Raw genomic sequence first — 21,592 nt, 5'->3', positions numbered from 1 at the left:
ATGTCTTTTATTTATTAAAAGTATATCATAACTATATAAAATTTTAGTTTATAATCTATTTATACAAAATAAAATTCAAGCTAAATTGAAATGGATGAGTCAACTCTAACTCGAGCTCGGCTCATTTATTAGTGAAGCTGTATTTGGGTTGAAGGGCACGTTGGTTTTGATCAAATCCAAACTTGCTTATCGTCTTCGCGTGGGATTGCCTTCCCGATCCGTGCTCGCAACCCGCACTGGATCCTGTGCTCTCCGTCTCCTCGGGTTGAGTTCCCGCCAAAAGGGCAAGGCGTCTCTCGGCTCCTCCTCCTCCTCCACCCAAAGCCATAGATCGAAACGCTCCCTCTCCCACTCTTCGCTTCGCTTCTCCTTCGATGGAGGACGAAGAGAGGACCGCGCCAAGGAACCAAGATGTGGCGGCGGAGGGTACTCCTATGGCGAGGTCGTCTTCGTCCACCACGTCCGGCCCCGGCTGTTCGAAACCCACTCCCCGCAGCCCCTCCGCCCTCTCCTCCTCGGACAAGAACTCGGTCTGATTTGCGTTCAACCCACTTCTTCTTTTTTTTTTTTTTCCTTTCGTGATTGATGCATTTGTTAGCCAAATTATCAAAACTGAATTTTTGGTTCGAAAATCTAGGTTTTGTTGTCCGATTGGTGGTTGGTTAAAGTGGAAGGAGGAGCGGAGGGGAAAAGGTTGGCGGTCAGTGGGTTTACCACCGGGTAAGCGATTAATTTCAAGATGGATACTTTGGATCCGGCTGTAATGTAACACTTGAGTAATGAGTTTTTTTTTTTTTTTTGGGAAAAACGAATGGTTAAAGGAGAAACGTAGCAGGTCGAGTCACTTCTAAGTTTCTTTTATGTGGTCTCCTTAGTGGTTGTTTCTTCTGTCATTCTTGCCTTTATATCATTCTGATGGGTTTCTTTTGGATCCGGCTGTAATGTAACACTTGAGTAATGAGTTTTTTTTTTTTTTTTTTGGGAAAAACGAATGGTTAAAGGAGAAACGTAGCAGGTCGAGTCACTTCTAAGTTTCTTTTATGTGGTCTCCTTAGTGGTTGTTTCTTCTATCATTCTTGCCTTTATATCATTCTGATGGGTTTCTTTTGGTTTATTAGAATTTGGAACTTCTTGACAAAATTATTTTTATGGGAATTTTTATGTTTCCTCCACTTGCTTCTGCTTTATGATGTGTTTGCCTGACAAGATATATACAAGAAAGCATGAAGCGTAACAAAGATTTGAGACCTAGTTTTTGTTTATAAATTGCAGCCTATGAAGAGAAAAACAATACTTCAAATTGCACATCTTGTCCATGTCCGATACATATCGGACACCGATACTAGTTGGATCAGCTAGGATATACTCTCTTCAGGTTTCCTAATTTTAAAAGGAAAAAATTAAAGAGCCCTTGGATGCTGCTCAGATACACACGGATTTCTTTTCCTAATTATTATTTTGTTTCTTAGGATATTTTTGTCATCTTGCTGATGTTGATAGGAAGGATCTCATGTGTGCTATGAGATACTAAAACAAGTGGTGACAGGGCTGTGGTATGGATAGAAATTGAGAATGTAGGCAAAGAAGTTATTAGACAAGGCATTTCCTGCAAATTTTCTTAAGAATAGTTACTTCTCTACTATAAATGCAGATGATAATTTGGAAATACTAACCCTCGGATACAATACCTAACCAAGAAAAATTTAGGCTGCACTTCAGAATTTTTTCTATATCAAGAACTGTACCCAGAAAAGACAAAAGTACAAAGAAAGTTGCAGAAATAGAAAGTTAGAAGAAGTAAGGAAGTTTCTCTTGGTTTTTCAAGTTTTGATAGATTTATATGAGTTCAAACATAGTATAAATATCTTTTCAGAAATGATGTTACTTTTCATTTTCTTTGACATGTGGTAGTTTTCCTAACAGCTAGTAACTATCTAAGCATTTAAAAGATTTTAAAAATCTTTAGACAATAATCGTTAGGACCTCCTACTAAAAGTAACTATCTAATGAAGTTTATCCTTTTAAAACTTTTACTGTTACTATTAGAAACAAATAATAGTACAATGTCCAAAGATGAACTATGCTTCGAACCTTAAATTGAATATAAATTTATGAGGTTAAATATTTAGGAGGACAAAACCTTGATCTTAGAATATTAAGAACTAGATGGACTATGCTTTGAACCTTAGGTGGACTACTCCTCTCACTTTCCTGCTTGCAAAGGCAGAATCATCAAGAACATCCACAACCACTTTGTTCACTCTATTTAAAAGCTATGGGTATGTTAAAGACAATGTCCAACCTATCTTGTTCTAGAAAAAAGTGCATTAATCAGATATAAGCATTTGAAGGAATAGATCTTATTTCACTAGTCAAAACTTTACACCCACTATTTCTTAGAAAATTTAATGCACTGGAAATGCACTTAATATTGTCATTTTTTGGATAATCTTTTTATTGAATTTCCTTTGAACTCCCATACACATGATTTTCAGTATTTACTATTTATTGACATTGTCATGATGAAGTAGGATTCAATTCAAACTTAACTCTTTAATCAGTAATAGTCCCATACCTCCCTTGATTTTTCTGATCTTCTCACTAGATAATGGTTTTGTAAGAGGGTTTGCTTGCATTTAATCAGTAGGTAGGCACTCAAGCATTATCTTACCCTTTTTATAACACTTCTAATATGATTGTAACACATAGCAATACTCTTACTATGACTTAATATTCTCTTATTTTTAGTGTGGTGAATTGTAGCTTGATTATCACAATACAAAGTTATAGGTCCTCTAGTTACAATAATGAAAGGTATGCATCTCATAAAATGTCTAATTCATAAAATATTTTTACTAGCAAGGGATATGACAATAAACTCAGATTCCATAGTAGATAATATGATACATGATTGTTTCTTAGAAGACTAGGTGATAGCACCACCTAAAGTAAATATTCAATCACTACTTGATCTAGAAGTTACTCTTTCGGAAGCCCAATTAACATTAGTATAATATTTGCAAGATGGGAGTAGAACATTTATAATGCAAACCATAAAGTATCCTCCACATGTCTCATAACTCTACTAATTTCTTTCCAATACTCATGACTAGAATTACTAGTAAATCTACTTAATATGCCAACAACACATGCAATATCAGGTCTAGTATAGTTCATTGCGTATATCAAACTACTAATAATCTTAGCATATTGTTCTTGATCATGTTCAACATTTTAGGCAAAAGCTTACAATGTGGATATATGGGCGTTTTGCTAGGTTTACAATCAAAATAATTGAATTTTCTCAATATAATGAGCTTGTGTCAAAATAAATTTATTCCTCTTAATAACTTGAACAACTAAAGTCACATACATGGGTCATAAATCTTCAATATCAAAAGCTTGAGTATTTTTTTTTTTGTTTCACTAACACATTCCATATTGGAACTAAAAATAAGCAGATTATCAACATAAAAAGTAATCAAAACTTTATAATCATTAGTGCATTTAACAAACACTCAATTTTCAACCTTACTACTCTTAAAACCAAATTGTTTATTTATTTATTTTTAAACTTTTTATGCCATTGGCTGGGGCTTATTTAAGACCATGCAAAGATTTGTTCAACCTGCAAACTTTGTCTTCTTGGCCTTTAACTATATAACCCTCAAGTTGGTAAATATAAAACTCTTCACCTAAATCACCATTTGAAAAGGTAGTTTTGACATCCATTTGATGAATAACAAGATTATATGTAGAAGCAACAACAAACATAGTTCTAATGGAAGTAAATTTAGTAACAGGAGAGAAAGTTTCAAAATAATCAATATTTTCTTTTTAGCTATATCCTTTAACAACTAACCTAGCTTTGTACCTGTCAATGCTGCCATCAAGTTTTAGCTTCTTCGTTGATATCCATTTTTAGCTAATAGGTTTTGTATTAGGATGATGATCTGTCAAAGTCCATGTTTTATTATCATTTATGCATTTGATCTCATCCTCCATAGCCTTCTTCCGAAGATTTGCATTGGGCAAAGACAGCCTTTTCAAAAGTTTTGGGAATCTTTTCTATTAAGTAACTGAATATATCTAGTCCCAAATCTTTTTCAGTTCTCTGTCTTTTGCTCCTTCTTAACTCTAGTTCAAGTCTTCTTATCTTAAAAGGTTCAGGTTTCTTTTCATTATCATTAAAATTTTTTTTCACTTGAACTCTCAAGTTCTTTCTCATTTTCATGTAAATCTTTCTTATTTGAGTCAATGTCCAATATAATTAGAAATTTTTGGAAATAATTTTTGAATTAAATTCTAATTCTTTTGACAAGTCTTTTTCCATCTCAAGTTTATCAGCATCTTTAATTGTCAGTTGCTCGAAATAAATAGCACGAACAGATTCAAACACACTACTAGTGTGCAAATTAAGAAATCTAACAAGCTTTGCTATGCATGACATAACCCAAAAATATGGATTTAATGGCTTTGCTACCCAGTTTTGGTCTCTTTTGAATAGAGTCTAAAACATACAATGCAGCCCCAAACTTTAAAATAGTCAATCTTTGGTTTTCGATTATTTAAAATTCTTGAGGAGTCTTGTCTTCATTTTTCTAAAAATTCTATCTGAAATATAACATGCGGTATATTTAGCTGCACCCAAAAAACTCATGGGTAGTTTAGAATGAATAAGCACCTCTAGTGAGGCTCTATTTTTTCTTTTTGCTACACCATTTTGGGGTGGAGAGTTGATGAAGATACTTCTCTAATAATGCTATGTTGTTCACAAAAAATATATCAATTTAATAGAATGGTATTCACCACCTCTATCATACCTTAATCTCTTAATTTTTTTGCAAGTCCTATTTTCAATAACTTATTTGAAAACTTTAGATTTTTCAAAAGTCTCATCTTTAGTTTTTAACAAATATACGTAGGTATATTTTGAAACTTCATCAATGTATGTTCCAAAATACCATTTATGACCTCTAGTCAAATGATTTTTAGTATCACATAAATCTGTATGAACAAGTTCTAAAAGGGCAATAGTTCTTGTGATAGGTTTAAAAGGGGCTTTTACTCTTTTTGCTCATGCACAATATTCGCAAGAGTGTTTAGTTAAAACAGAACTTGATTTGGGAACATCATCCTTTGATATCATATGATGCATAGTATTATTACCAACATATCCTAATCTATAAGGCCAAACATGATTCATATCATCAACGATATAAGCAGAAATTGAAGTACCTTTATTAATACTCAGTACATACATAATATCTTTAGCATACCTTTCCCAACAAAGGATCCTTTTTCAGAGATAATCACTTTTTGGGAATCATATACAACTTTAAACCCATGATCATCAAATTTCATAGAAATAAGGCTCTTCCTAATACCAGGAATATGATAGACATCCCTGAGCATAAGAACTTTTCCAGAAGTAAGTGGAATTTGTATAGTTCCTTTTCCTATGATCGCACATGTGGAGGAATTTCCTGTGAATATAGGTTTTTCTTCATTCATTGCTTCATAGGTCTTAAATAGTTTTTTGTATGGACTCACATGGCAGGTTATTCCAGAATAAATCCACCAGTCTTCTCCCATGTTGACCATGAGAATTTCAGTAATCATGGCAATAATCTTGCTATCCTCCATTGCAATAGCCTCATTCTTCTTCTGTCCTTTGCGATGACAGCAAACTCTAGCCAAATTGCCCATTTTGCCACAAACAAAACAAGGACCTTTCTTTTTATTACCATTTTTCTTGGACTTTCTCTCTCTTTCTTATGTTGTTGCAAGAAACTTTCTTTCTCTTTAGAAACTTGTTCATGGACTTAAAGTTGTCATATGCCGGTCCTTCAACATTGTGAAATATGTTGTCTTTACTCTGATTATCAAGTCCATCACCAATTCTAGCCTCATTTTCAATTTGAATGTATTGCAGCAGTTGATCCAAACTCAAGACTTATCTTTATGTTTTAAAATCTTTTGGTAATCCTTCCAAGGGGGAAATTTAGCAATAATGGTAGAAATTGAAATGTCTGAAATTTTTTCACCTGCATTAGCACATTGAGCGGCAATCTCATTAAATTCATTGACTTGATCAATGATAGGCTTAGATTCATCTATTTTGAAGTCAGTATATTTGTCAATAAGAAAAAATTTATTGCCAGTCTCTTCTTGACATACCTTCGTTGGAGAGCATTCTACAGTTCCAATGCTGTTGTGTATCAAACACATTAAATAGAGAGGTGGTCATGGTTTTGAGGATAATGAAGCGATAAAAGCAGTCATTGTCAGCCATTTCTTCTGAAATTCCGTGAGTCCTCCATCGGCCGCTTGCTTTTGTGGATATGGTGTGTTCAGTACATAGGCAACCTTCGCATGTAAGTTGATAAAGAACCTTGATGCTCTAGCATTTGTAATTGAGACCTTAAATGTCTCAAGTTTTTTCATATTCTGAATTTGAGCTTTGAGAATTGCAGACTCCATGATAAAGAGGATAACTATCCTTAACTTATTGTTGTATGGACAGAAATTCAGATATAGGCAAAGAATTTGTGAGGCAAGGCATTTCCAGGAAACTTTCTTAGGGATAATTATTTCCCACTATAGATGCAGATGACAACTTCGAAATACTAACCCTAGGATACAATACCTAAGAAAAATTCAGGCCCTGCACTCTAGAAATTTCTATATCAAGAACCCTGGAAAAGACAAAAAAAATAGAAAGAAAGTTGCAGAATACAAAATCGGAAGAAGTAAGGAAGTTGTTCTCTATTTTTCATGTTCCAATATATTTATAAGAATTCAAATATTGCATATGTACTTTTTTAGAAATGATGCAACTCTTCATATTCTTTTTTAACATTGTAGAAGTTTCCTGGCTGGTAACTACATAAGAATTTAAAATATTTTAAAAAAATCAGATAATAATCATTAAGACTTCCTATTAGAAGTAACTACCGAACAAAATTTTATCCTTTTAAAATTATTATAATTATTATTAGAAAATATCATACGGCAGGCAGTACAGATGTTTTTGTGGTGGCTGGAAATGTGATAGTGCAGATAAACCCTGTCAATATGATTCAGAACCTGGAAATCAAAACTTCCAAATATTGCTATATGCTTGGTATTTTCAGTTATATTATTGTGTTATATCATTGTTGTTAACAACTATTTTCCCCTCAAATACAGGCAACAAGCAATGAGAATCTTCAGTTCTGCACCTATTTTAAAACGATATGATGCCTATAATCTTGAGACTGCAGATGGGATCACTGTGATAATTCTGGGCTTGATAAATAAAGCACGGACACATGATAATGGGTTTCCTCCTGAGGTTTGGGGCTTTTCTTCTCCCCTTTTATTTTGATATATTAGTCAATAAGAACTAGAAAACAATTGTTCATCCGTTACCTGACTGCAGGTGCCAGATAGTTTATCATTGTAAAAAGGGCATGGCAACTCAAAGTTAATTATATGAGCTACAGCTATTTTACATAAAAGCAAGGAAATGGTTATGCTAAAATGACTAAAATATTTTCCTGATTGTTGCTTCTTGTTGAATGTTGAGATGTGCAACTGTTGGATGTTCAATGCTGACAATCTCTTGTTATATGATTTTACATCTTTCTGTCTTATCACATTTGCAGGTTTGCAATCGTTTCCTGGTTGGATTTCCCTATAATTGGGATTACTATGCTGATAAGTATTTCAGAAGAAGTTCCATTTCTGCAAGTAATTCTTCAAATTCTGCTGGTTTTGGTGGGCTGTCCAAGGATTCAGCTGATGGTGCAGGCCATACATCTGCAGTATGTGTAAATGTGTTTCCATTTGGCAGGCTTTGTGACATCCTGATCACTTCTGGTGGTACTCTGACAAGAAACTTAATTGAAAGTCTGAAAAAGCTCTTTGGATATCCTTCATTGAATCCGACAGCACAAAAACCTTCACTTTTGCCTGTGGAAACCCATAGTGAGTGTGACACGGATAAAAGTGATTCAAAGCATGAAAATAGTAAGGGATTTGCTACTGTCATTAACCATGATGCTGAAGGACATGCAACTAGCCATGGTGAAAAAGGGTATTATGCTATGGAATTACATGCAGGTGATGTCCCAATAGAAAATTCTAACCTCAATCATGATATCTCACATTATTCCTTAATGCATGAGAACCGAGAGACTGCCACCCAGCCAGTGGCAGAAACTACCAGCGAGACAGAGACAGGGACAGACATGCAAATGGAAACACTGTTGGCAAACATTAAAGAAGTGGAGAAGGATAACAATATGCTGAGTTCTGTTCCAGTGGACTGTGACGATGTTGATCACGTGCCAGCTTGTATAGAAGGAAAGGTAAATGCTGAGAGCAGAATAGACTCATCCTGTGTGAGGATGAAATGCTTGTTAGAAGATTCACTGCTGAAAGAATCAAATCTTTCAGATCTTAGACATGATGAGGAACTCGGAGATGATGCAGTAAGAAGACAACATTGCGTTGAAAATTTAAGAATGCCAAATGTAGGCTTTTCAGATGACTTGCTGGTGGAAAAGGATTGTGACCCAAAAACTGCAAATTCATTGAAGGTAACAATGAACGCGGGCTCACAAAATTCTCTTGATTCTGATGTCACAGAACCACTGAAGGTTTCATTAAGGGAGGAAGGTGTTGGAACAAGATCCAAGATTTCATCACAGAATGAAGAAATGGTGCCTTCTATCCTTTCAGCATCTCAAGGTGATGCAGATTCTCATCATGTTAAAGGGAGACCATGGGACCTTAAGAACTCGAAGGCACCAAATTTTGACTTTACAGGAATTTCTAAAGATTCTTCATCAAATGAGATAGATGATATGTGTTATAGCATTTTAGAGAAAATTGAGTGCTGTAAGCTTCCTGCTGTAAAGGATCCCACATCCCAGATAGGCACTGCTTTTGATATGACAATCACTAAAAGTCTAAAACATCAAAAGTGAAGGAGTCGCCAACAAAGGAACATTTAACTAAAGTAGTAAAAGGAGGAGGACAAAAGAAGAAAAACTTTCAGAAAGGAGATTGGAAATATGCTGAATGCATTAATAGTGAAGTTTGTTTGCACTTTTCCATTCCAGAAACACGAAGATCTATCGATGAAGAAAAGTTAACAGGTAGATTTCCTTTTTGTGCAACTAAAGAACTCTCAACAACAGAAAATGTTCATGGTGATGTGTCTTTACTTGCTCTTCATACACGTAATAGGTGCAGAAACAGTTCTGCTTCATCTGAGGGGAGACTTTTAGAAAGTTCAATTACGGTCAAAGCTGAAACATTAAATACCAGGATGAAACCATCAAAGAAAAAAGGTAATGATAACCTGATAGCTGGACATAGCCTTGAGGTTGAAAAAAATGGGGTCCGTTCTGTTCCAAGGGACCATGACATTGTAAATGCACCTAATGATACTATGTGCACATCTACATGCAAGCATGCTCTGGATCTGGCTACAGTTGAAGTTGGAAAGGGTTCTCTTGAGTCATCACCCATGAAACTTGATACTGAAGATCGAGAGCATGGGCTTCAGCCGTGCATTGTATCCACTCCAGCTGCTACTGGTGTAATGCATAGACTAGATGGTGGACACGCTCATGACTGCATTGGCATGAATGGTGACAACCAAAGTGAGTCTTTAAAGTGTGCTGTTAAAACTCCAAATCATTTAGACTATTCAGTGAAGAAGCAATCTAGCAATAATACAAAATTAGCTATGACTGGAGAAAATATTGTGAGCATACCAAATGATCAACATGTAAGTTAATGATATTATATTGTACACTACAGTTTTATTTCCCTTTTTTGGTTTCTGTTGATTATGATTACAATACCATTGGCATCTTAATAATCAGAGTAATGCAGAAGCTAGTGATCAAAATGGAACTTTTAGATCTTCTATTGGATGTTGATGGTATACAGGCAAAAGAATTTGTAGTAATGGAGCAACCTTCCAGAGAGAAGAAATTGCATACTACCAGAAAGGGAACAGCTTGGAGGCCAATTTCATCTGTAAACATTCTTCATTTTGATCTCTATATAATTTGTATCTATTTGAGTTTGATGTGAATTCTTTCTGTGACATACACTTTAAAACTATCGCTTAATCAGTAGATTTTGTATGATTTTCTAAATATAAATATTTGTCAGATGGCCTGAGACTTGAAGTTTGCCAAACTTTGATGCAAATCAAATATGTTTGGTTCAGTTTTGTCCAAAATGAAATGATTTAGAAAAAAAACATCTCAAGCAGGAATTCAAATACTGGGTGATTTTATTTCAGTAGTTTGGTCTTGGCACTAATATTTTAGAATGACACTATTGGGTTTCACCTGTAACTGTTGAAACTGAACCAATTTGAACAGCTTGAGATTTGCATAGTATCATGTTCGAATAATTATTGTGGCCCTAAATCAGAACTTCAGGATTTCAAAATTATCTGGCTAAGGATAGAGATATGAAATCTATAAAAATAGCAGGATGCTTACTATTAGAAAAAAAAAATGCTAAAAACAGAATTCTGAGTGAATATATTTAGTAGTGCACATGGAAACAAACATGGGGGGTTAACCGCTAGAAATAATGGTAACACTGCCACCACCTACAACAAAAGATAACTTTATTAATATTTAATACATGAGTTTCTTATAAATATGTCATTCATAGTCATGAGCAATTTATTGCATTCATGAATTATTAAGAGACTTGAAGTCACGAGCTCTATTTTCTTGTTTAGATGTTGTCATTTTCCACTGTTGCATCTGCTTTAGCTTGTAACTTAAGAGACATCCTATAGTGTCAAAGAATTCTTGTTGGACAGCCTTATCATTTGTTATTAAGATGTGTTATATGTTGTAAATATCTGATATACTTATTTACACTTTTTCTGACACACTTATATAAAGAATGATCTGCAATAATATTGGTAAAATTGTAGGTATGTAACAACATATATATATAGCAAGAACTTAGCTACAGTCCTACTTGCTTGGAATAAGCCCAAATCCAGTAAGTTGAAATTACATGATGGCATTTTATAAATTTAGAATACTTGACTCAACTAGTTGGGGTCGGCTTTATGAATCCTTTTCCTCCATTCCGCTCGATGTACCACTACACTTTCTGAATGTTCTAAATTTAGAATCTACACAATTGGAGATCACTAGAGCACTTTATAGATCACTCTTTCTCTGAGGAAACATTGGAGATGTGGTCATGGACAAAAGCTACTTGATCTATTATCAAGGTTGATTTTTTACCAGAAGAGGTTTGAAATTTCTTTGAATCCAAAAGAATCATGAAGCAAATAAACATACCTTATTGTCCTGATTCTCAATGAGGAAATGTTGATATAATACCTATATCTATGTAAGTTGTTTATAAAATTGTTATCAACTTCTTGCAAATAGACTTCAGAGGGTGTTCTCTGACTTAAAAAAACTGATGTCAAGGCACTCAAGAAGGGAAGAAGAATTAAAGAGAACATCTCACCCAGCCATGAAATGATGCACAAAGTAGACAATGGGTGGGGGAAGATTGCTGTACTAAACCTGGGAGAAGATTGCTGTACTAAACCTTAAGCTTCCTTTAGATTGCTTCCGGGATTATGTTGGTTATTGCCTTTGGGCTGGGGAACGATTTCTACTTCAAAGCTAGAGGGAGATCTTGGAATTAAACTGGTTCTTGGAAGCTTATGAAACCTTCATGCTGTATTGTTTCTGGATCCTGGGAAATAAAGGCAAGTTTATGGGTGTCGTAGACAAAAAAATAATAGTTCCGTGGAGATATAAGGATCGCTAAAGCAATACAAAATGAGTCCAGTACGTGGAAATTTTCTGATTTCTGAATCATCTTTGCAGATTAATCAAGATAAATATACGTAGTGATGTTTGGACTATGCTATGGTCTGCTTTTTGGCTAGAATTGCAAACATTGTTTTAAGTACTATCAGAGCAGGTGCTTTAAAGGTTCTAAATCCTAAAAGATGAAATTTGCATGCTCCCACCATCCTCACCAAGAACAATGGAGAGTTGTATGAAGCTGTTTAGGAATGCCAATGGTTGGGATGGGTCAAAGAGAAAAACCTCAACCCATGACCTATCTCTGACCCATTTATAATGGGATTGGAAAATGTAAACCCATGCCCACCCCATTTATTTTTGCATAAACCCATACCTTTCCTGCTTGCCCATTTAAGTTTTCACTCATCAATCTTACATATAACCAAACAATAAAGCAAAACATGGTGTGCAAAGATCACAAACTAATAAAATAAAATTTAACTTAAAATATATCATTATAATCATAATAAACTTGAAATTTTAGGATATATGACAGTTGTAAACTAATTAAGGATGAAACTTGCTAAAATGCAACCCCACATCCTAAAATCCCATAGCCTGCCCTGTCCATCACTTTATATAACCCTTTATTTAGTAAATCGAACCACATGACAAAAATTAGAGAACTATCATCTATGTTGGGCTTGGGAGACAGTTTGCTCCCATTTGGATCCCTGAGTGACCCATCAAGTCCGGGGACTAAACCCAAACCCACCCATTTATAGTTGGGTTGATTTCAGGCTGACTTGGAAATGACCCAACTTTAAAGAAACAGTACAAAAACCCATTTATCTACATGGGTTTGTGCGGCTTGGTGAATAGATTTTGCCACCCCTACTCTTATAGCTATTGGTTATGGCATCATATTACTAATATTTGGTTTGATGAATCCATTTAGCAATCTTATAGAGATAAGTTCATATATGGGATTGGTAGTTGTGCAATCTTAACCCTTGCTTGGCATGTTTGGGCTGAGAGGAATGCAACAATATTTTGGTGGAGAATCAACATGAAGCTGAAGGATTAAGAAAGGTCAAAGATCAACTGCAGCAAGTGGTAAAAGAATGGGGAAAGTGTGAAAGCGATATCAACTCTAGGAAGGATTAAATGGAATGATAGCTGCATGGATCGACCTTTTCTGGATGTCTGTTGTTGTTTGGCACTGTCATTTAGCTTGGGAGCTTTTTCCTTGGTTGTCTTGTACATGTATGATCTCAGACATGACATGATCTTTACAGTTTCTGAAAATATTGTGAAAGGCCAAATGGGATCCGATACATGGTAGAGTCTTCTTTTATGTCTATAGGATTTATTTGCACCGTCCGCAATGACAACAGCACAAAAAAAATGAACTTGGTAAAAATTGATCCATGATCATTATGCTATCACGACATTAGCTAAAAAAGTGGTCCTTTTACATTATTTATGGGCCATCCTAATTGTAACTTCTACATCATGTATATTTTCTTCCATTTCATGAATTCAACATGTACATGTTATCGAGTTGTGTGGATTATTAGGATTAAAGTGTATGAATTTCCTTAGTGGGATAATTGGTCCATTATTTATGTTATTGGAATGGCTAGGGTTCATCTTTTCTATGCATTTTCTCATCCTAATGGACTATAAAGTTCAAGCATGGTTGGAATTTTCCTCGTGAAATAAAATTTAAGTGGTATAAAAAGGCATTGCTTGGATTTTTTTTTTTTTTTTTTGAAGGAAATGGGGGAGAGAAACTCTCCCCTCCCAACTTTTTAAAACATCACAATAAAGATCAGTTTACAAAGTGACCCCTCAACACCAAGTTAGACAAAACTAAATTACACACTCAACAATCTCTACAAAGTACAAACGTTTAAAATACCAGTACTGTGCCTACACTAGTTTTTTTTTTGTACAATATCAAGATGGTACTATCACGACTTTTGGGATGGCCTTGCACTGAGGTATCGTACTAAGATGCAATACTTTTATGTTTAAGTTTTTATTTTAGATAAAGTTTTAGTGAATTGATATATTTAATTCTTTAAACATGGTCTTTGAGTCAATAATGGGATGCATAGTGCTGGTACTAGTATTGGCACTTGTCGTATAGGGGTTCTTGTTGGCCTTGCACTTGTGTTGCACATATATTTCCCAACTCGAATAGAAGCCTCTCTCTTTTCTCCTCTCTCTTCCTCTCTCTTTCTATCTTTCTCTCTCTCTCTCCCCCTCTCCTTCTCAGTTTTTGCCTGCACACACACCTCCATGATTAAAGGAATGAGAAAAAGGAGCGTCACCCCTGCCCCTTTCTCTTTTTTCTGAAAACCAGGAGACCTTATTAGTGCCTTGGTATTGGCCAAACTTACCTTGGTGCTAGCCGGTCCCATTGGTTTCAACCGGGATGGGAGGGATGCCCCAGCCTTACGAAGGGACTGCTGTCCCACACCCATTTTGGCTGCCTGTTTTCTATCGGAATGGGACAGATTGGTAGTACTGACCTGACCCTCCGATACCAAAATCCTTGTTCTCTATTCTATCTCAAATTTTCCCAAAACCAGGCATTCCCTTCTCAGAAACAACATCCTCCAATCCCTAAAAATGATTAGAGCCAATCTTAACACAATAATTGCCAATGACTTCTTTCGCAGAGACTTTTATTTTTTTCTTTCTACTTGGACCAACATTTTGCCATAGCCACCTGATCCCAAGCTTCTCTAAACGAAATAGTTACCTGCTGCAATTTCTAGGATTTTTACTGTAGCTAATGTCATAATGACATAATTGTCATGAAATGATGTAGCTATAATGAACAACATTTTTCTTATGTTTTAAATCAAATTGTATCAACTTAAATATGAAGGGATTTTGAGATATCTAAAGTCCACTTTCTTGCCAATTTTAGCCCATCCTGCTGTTATACTGGCAACATCTTTCTCTAATAAGATCATTTCCCTGTCTATACTACATATTATTCATTAGAAAACAGGCATAAGAAGCTTTAGGAATTAATATGGATATTGGAAATTAATGCTTATTGGGATTCTGTTTCTTATTGTCTATATTACAGGTTTCTGATGTATTTTCTTGAATTTTTACTTGATTATTTTACTATATCAGTATTTAGACACTATTTTTGCACTTTGTAGGTGTATCAATCTCCAAATACTCGGGGTAAGGCTCATAAATTATCTATGGCCTCACCTGAATATCTTAACCTAAAAAGATCTAGATCAGGTGAATATTTTATTGACTAAAATAATAGCTATTTATTGTCATCAGTTGCAGACTGTCTCTGCTAATAACTCCAGCCTCTTTTGCTTAACTTCGTTGGAATTTTTGCAGGTCGATTGATTGTTCCTCCACTGGCTAACTGGTGCCAACAGATAGTTTATGATGTGGTTTGTGACAATTTTACTGATGTTGATATATGTGCATGGCTGTGTGCTGTCATTTTCATCAAACCTTGCATTTAAACACACAGACTTGATTATGTGTGCCAGTGAAAAAATTACTTGAAAGCATCAACTATATGTAGTAAAAAGTCATTTTCACAGCTCCAAGCCTCCAACCATATCCACAAATCTTATTTATTGGTTTTAGATCCATCATCATCATTCATTACCATAGAGGGTTCATCCTGGATCAATGCAGCATTTTATATCTTTTCCGCAATGTTCTTCCAGGTTTCTTAAGGTCTCATACTCCTCATTTTATTGACCTTTGCATTCATATTCAAGTCCCCTTCCAAAAGGCTTCTCCTATTGGTGGACATGTCTTTTGTCTGATGCTTTTTATTGGTCTACCTCTTTTGATTCATATCCTGTAGTCAGTTCTTCCCTTATTTACTTAACCACATGTGCACTTCAAACTTCTAATCTATCTGACACTCATCTTATGACGTAAAATGCTTAGACTTTAGTCACTTTACCCTCATCTTATGACTTACATGCTTCGGACTTCACCTGTTTCCCGACATTTGTTATCCATAGGAGTCATATAGTGATGGAGCACTTCACTTGCCCTGCTTTAATATGCCTGTACGTTTAAACCCATATACTACCCTCTAATTAAACCAGTCTTGACCTGTATATATCACTGTTTTTCTCCATAATTTTATTGTTGCATTCAACCCTAATCTTATTACTATTGTATCATCCTCAAATGACATACATTTTGACTAGTCTGCTGAGGGCCAACCACTGGTGTAGTTTCACAATTTGGATACTGCTTTTTGATGCATGTCCTTAATGGCCAAATTTACTTTTCAGTATATCATTCTTTGTTTTCCTTTACACACCAAATTATCTTTCTTTAGTATTCTATCATGTGATTTCTTTAACTCTACATCAAGCCCGTCAACATTCTTCTTATTCTCTCTTGTAATGCATATGTAGTGGAGCTGAAGTTGCTATAATTCAGAAAGAACATAATATAATTTAGAAAACATCTCATGCTAGATGAAAATATAGGATTCAAAAAGACCTAGAAATTTTATAAACCAAAACAATAGATTCAAAAATGAAAATTTGGTGAAAAAAGTCAAGGGATGGCTGTTGGTTCATTTAGGTTCTCCCATCCTCCTATTCTGATTGAAAGAAAGCCTATAAATAGGAAAATCACGCATATTTTCTTTTATACAAAAAACAAAAGGCAGATAAACAAGAGGAAAAAATATGGCATCCTTTTTTTTATAGATTTTCTTTATCCTTTCTATTGAATCTTGATTGCATCGTATTTGTTTGGAATCTGTACATCAGTCTTGACAATTAACTGACAAAAGCACAACATGTTTCCAATTTATATTTTCAATTTGGAATCGGAGTTTTGTGTTTTGAACATTTACCTGTATAAATCTCAATATTCTTATTATGTCAGCAGTCATCATGACTAAAGAAATATATTCGTACAAAATAACTATGTTAGTGAATTAATATGAAAGCCACTCTTTCTTATGGTCTATGCTTGTTGAGATAATGATGCTTACCACAATAAGCTTCACAATCGTTCCCCAGATTTGCTGACCTGGCAATTGAGTGCCAATATTGCCACCTTAAGTTTGTGTCAGAATCTTGTTTATATTGAGTGATTGGTGACATAGTAAAAGGTTCTTGGATTTATTGTAGATGTAACATTTCTTATTCTTAATTGATATTTGTATCCATTAATTAATCCACATATTGAAATTCTCGTTCATAAATTAATTTTTTGTTGACTACCTTTAAATGTGTTATAAAAAGGTTTTTTGCTTTCAGGATGGTTCAATTACAGGTATTAGAGGTGTGGATGTATTGAATTCCCCTGGGATAGGTTTGTTCATGTCAACCAATTGAAAGTTGTTTTATTCCTTCTGTGAAAACTGTGTAACATATTTTATGAATAAAGTTCAATAGTGCATATATTGTTTGGTGAAAGTTGTTCCTCATCTATCTATCATACAGGGTTTTCATTTAGTCATCTTATGTGATAGTTAGCTCTTTTATGAACATATACCTATCAAAGTTCCCCCCAGTCTTTTTGTGATAAGAAATCTCCAGCTCTTATATGATAACACCTCCCATTCATATTATTGGATGATACAAGTTTTATATAAGGATGGTCTTAGTGGCTTTTGTTATACTAGATTTTACTCTTGCCCAGATAGGTCTTGTTTATTTTAGGGATTTTCAGTTCCTTTTCTATGTTCAGAGTTGCAAAATAAACTAAAACATATATTAGTGACTGACCATAAAGAAAAGTTTTAAGATTTCACATTGACAAATCACTTGAGTCTAAAATAATATAAAAGGTCTAATAATGAAGGCATGTCATATATTGCCCTTGCTGGTTAGGGGCTGATTTTGTGTGCATTATGTGCCATACAATGTCAATGCTTGGCGTACTACCATAGCAAGATATACTAGTCATTCTAAAATACACTACTTTATCTTTTTTCTTTTTTAAACAGACCAATTTTAACTGTTCATACTAGTTTATAGATATGTGTTTAGAAATAAATATGTTCAACTAATCAAATAAATCTATATTTGCCAATTATCTTAAATATCTATGTTGATTACTATTTAACATGTATACTGCATAGTTTTAAATTCTGTTTATGTTGTAATACAAGTACAGATTAAGTTAATGCAAATATCTTTAATCATTTAAATACTGTCTTGTTTTTGTGCTGGCCATGGGTGGGGGTGGTATAGGTACCATGCTAACATTTGGAAAATACAGGCATGGGAAGATAGATGAGTCTATAAAAAAGATTTCTGGCTGGCTTCACTACTTTTGCCATTTTCAATTCATAGACATGCTTTAAAGAAATAAAAATATCTTTTGATGAATCTTTATAAATTTAGAATCATAAGTCATTTAAATAGTTGTGTTAATTGTTATTTAATGTGCACACTGCATGATCTTTGGTATTTTGTCATGTGAAATAGTATTCAAAATGTTGTCCGCACAAACTAGTTCTATCAAAAATGGCCACCTAAGTGGTGCCTGAATGCTCAGGGGTTACTGAGTTAGATGTTTTGCAGCCATTTATTCCACTTAACTAGTCAAGGGTGATTACTAGCATATGCTTTGGAAAATATGCATTTTAATTTAATGACTAAAACAAAATATCCTTTATACTATCTAAATTATCTAAGTGTTGTAGTTTGCTGTTGTCTTTCGAGGTATAAAAATGACATAAAATTGGGTTGATGTATGTAAATATATGTTGAGATAAAAGAAAAGTAGTTTTTTCCTCTAACTTGCATCCAACTTTAGCATTTATCCTTGTGAGTTATGATAACAAAACCACTTCAGTAATCATACTAATGAAGGTCTTTTCTCCATACATTATCTAGTTTCTGATATCTTCTAATACTTGCTTTTTATCCTTAGGTTTCTCTTCTTTGTATCGTTTTATTTTTACCACAACAACCATCTTATTCTTCCTGGTTCATATTGGTTAACAGATAGACTCCAACTAGGTTAGTTATTTTATTTTATAGTTTTGGATTTTAACCATTGGTATGATGTAAAATGGTTTAGTTTTGTATTAAAGTGAACGAATCCAATAATTGATGAAATGAATTCCATTCTAATATTCGTGAGAGATAGACATAAGACATGCTAGTATTAGAGATGGATGGCTAAAGTTGAGAGGTGCTTCTGATGCATGTCTGAGCGACATCAAGGGAAAATTCTGTAAGGTAACAATAAGACCTGCAATATTTTATGCCTCAGAATGTTGTGAAATAAAAAAAAGTCTAAAAAAAATAGTTGTTACATTAATCAGGATATTGTGATGGATATGTCAGAAAACCAGGGAAAAAAAGTGAGAAATGAGTATATTAGTGAAGAATAGTTACATAATCTAGAAAAAATTGATGGAGAACTGATATTCTATGGGCGCGTATAATGAAAACATGAGGAGGCTATGATGAGGAAAGTTACTTGAATATAATGGTAGTGTCCAATTTTGCAGTTCAAGCTTTCTAATCCTTAGAAGAAAAATGAACCAAAACAAAAAACAAATAGAATAATCTTTTTTTTTGGGCAGATTTCTACACTTCTTGATTAGACGCAAGGTTGTTTAGGAAGGTCAAGTACGATTTGAAATGGGTAGGTGTACTAGAAATTCTTGTAAAGAAATCCCTATACTTAGGAATTACCATGTGGTTTAGAACTCCAAAACAATAAATAAGCTTGAAACTGACTACAAAACTCAAAAAAAAAGGAAAAAATGAACATTAATAGACATGGAAAAAGGTACTTAAGATATAATGCAAAAGAAACTGAACAAGGTTTTGTCTAAGCTCCCCTTTTGCCCTCTCGATAAGACCTACCTTTGATTTCTTGCCCTCCCTGGCTTACCCTTAGCCTCTATCCATAAACATGGTAAGGCAGTTCACTTGGTCAAGTTATTTACCTGAGTAGGTTGGTCCCCTGTGTTGGCTACATATGTTAGTTGGGTGGTTCAATTGCTATATTAGCCGATTAGGTCTAAAACTTCAGCAAACAGACTACTCACTCAGTGGACAAACTGCTAAAACTGACCTTATTTACATGAATATCATTGAATAAGAAATTACCCCTATTTAAGTCCAATAAAAAAAATACAAATTCCATAACAATAAAAAGGCAAATCTGAAGAATGAATCTTGCTTTCGGGGTTGGGTCAGAATTAGCGATTTGCAAATGCTGAGGTTTTCACAAATATTAAGACCTCAAATTTTATTATATCAAAACATTGTGAAAACTCAAAATTCTTGTAAAAAAAAGTTATCCTAGTTTCCAAAAAAATTCATCTAATACGGCGCTAACTAGCATAGGCATCAATGGAATGATTAGTTTTCAGGTTTTACCAACACATGCATATTTTTCTGAGTATAGGTTGGGTTGTTCAGTACGTCTCATACATTTGCTGCAAAAATAAGCTTTTGACCTTCCCCCTGTAAAAGCTCTGAAAATTGTGATGGAACCTAATCTGGATGGATTGACTATCTTTGATGCATTTAATTGTTGGATTGCTTATTGGATTCCTGACTTATATACAGCATCTATAGGATAGTTCTTATGTAATGACCACAAGCTACTAAGGAATATGCTGAACATGAATATTTGGATTTTCTCCAGGGGCATGTGACTATCTATGATCTATTATGATATTTTTGATAGTATTAACATATGGATTTTGCTAGAATTACGAATAGGTGAACTAAGAATGTGTTATTTGTTGCACCAATCAAAGTTCTTAATCTGTTCTCTTAATAGGAAGCAAGTCGGAGACTGTGAAGAAGAGAAAGATGTTTACCTGAGCAGTTAAATATGTTGCGGTTGACAGTGGGGCTTTCATCCTTGTGACCTCAAGTGCTGAAGATAATCTATAGTGAAAGTGATCAACTTGCATTTTCAGGGATTGTAGAAGAACCATGACAAGTTGCACTGAAGTATAGTCCACTCTATCAAGATTTGCTCTTTGATTGTGTATACAAAAGATTTCTCTTTTTCAAATGTGTTAGTACCTCGTACCTCGCATCCTTTGCTACTGGCCACTGACATGCATCTCGGTTTAAGTCAAAAGGAAGGGAAATTATGGCCAGGGGACTTGATGCTGGTACCGAAGCTTCCATGTGTATATCAAAGTAGATTTCTCACTGTTTGTGTCTGATTCTTTTGATAGCAACATTTTGTCTGTTTAATACCTTAAAAACACTGCTAGTGGCCAGTGTGAATGGTTCAAGCCAAAGGGCAGGGCAATGGGACTTGACACAATAATTGAAGCAGTAATATTGACAACTGTGGTTTCTTATGATAAAGAATTTATTCAAACTCAGAAACAATAGAGAAGTGGTGCAGCCGGATGTGGTGGATAATGAATTATAGAGAACAGGAGGCAGCTCTTTAAAATAACAAACTCAAGCTCCTTATCATCCTGCCTGTTACAGCAGGATGATAGCGGTCGCTCATTTGCTATGGTTGTCCATCAAGAAGCTTCTGTGCAAGAAACATTCTTCTTTAAATTCTTTAAAAGTACATAAATTGTGAATAGCTAAGTTGAAGAAGGCACATTAGCATCAAATCTAGGCTTTAATCATGTTTGAAACTCCAATCTGAAGTTTTTAATGGGGGTGTGCATTTGCCATCCATTATAACTAGTACGAGATTAAGTACAACAGAAAATGGATTTGGACACTATATGGATATGCATATATATATATATATAAAAGATGTGTATAAATAATAACTGCAGCTTGTGATCATAA

General features: G+C 34.5%; 2 protein-coding genes and 1 long non-coding RNA gene across 4 annotated transcripts; 2 read left to right on the top strand and 1 right to left on the bottom strand.

The window, feature by feature from the left end:
• The first annotated feature begins 175 nt into the window (after positions 1–175).
• LOC120103894 lies at positions 176–9,038 on the top strand. Of its 2 annotated transcripts, XM_026804929.2 has the most exons (4): positions 176–530; positions 638–720; positions 7,192–7,336; positions 7,650–9,038. In XM_026804929.2, exons 1-4 carry the CDS (start codon positions 375–377, stop codon positions 8,973–8,975), a joined length of 1,710 nt encoding a protein of 569 aa, XP_026660730.2. In that variant the 5' UTR covers positions 176–374; the 3' UTR covers positions 8,976–9,038. The 2 variants fall into 2 exon arrangements, with proteins under 2 accessions (XP_026660730.2, XP_038984344.1); XM_039128416.1 differs by lacking the exons at positions 176–530; positions 638–720 and adding an exon at positions 6,196–6,377.
• LOC120111383 lies at positions 3,410–6,263 on the bottom strand. The gene is made up of 2 exons (XR_005512608.1): positions 6,181–6,263; positions 3,410–6,047 (listed from the first exon to the last, which is right to left on the bottom strand). It is a non-coding gene; the product is annotated as an uncharacterized LOC120111383 (long non-coding RNA).
• On the top strand, positions 8,983–21,138 carry LOC103707856. Its single transcript, XM_039128417.1, has 6 exons — positions 8,983–9,784; positions 9,949–10,038; positions 14,996–15,083; positions 15,192–15,247; positions 17,102–17,156; positions 20,601–21,138. The coding sequence occupies exons 1-6, from the start codon at positions 9,320–9,322 to the stop codon at positions 20,642–20,644; spliced, it is 798 nt and encodes a 265-aa protein (XP_038984345.1). The 5' UTR covers positions 8,983–9,319; the 3' UTR covers positions 20,645–21,138.
• Positions 21,139–21,592: the final 454 nt, after the last annotated feature.

Source organism: Phoenix dactylifera, chromosome 7, assembly GCF_009389715.1.
Source record: "Phoenix dactylifera cultivar Barhee BC4 chromosome 7, palm_55x_up_171113_PBpolish2nd_filt_p, whole genome shotgun sequence".
NCBI lineage: Eukaryota > Viridiplantae > Streptophyta > Magnoliopsida > Arecales > Arecaceae > Phoenix > Phoenix dactylifera.
Note: the sequence above shows the minus strand (reverse complement) of the source record. Positions and strands in the feature narration are given on the sequence as shown.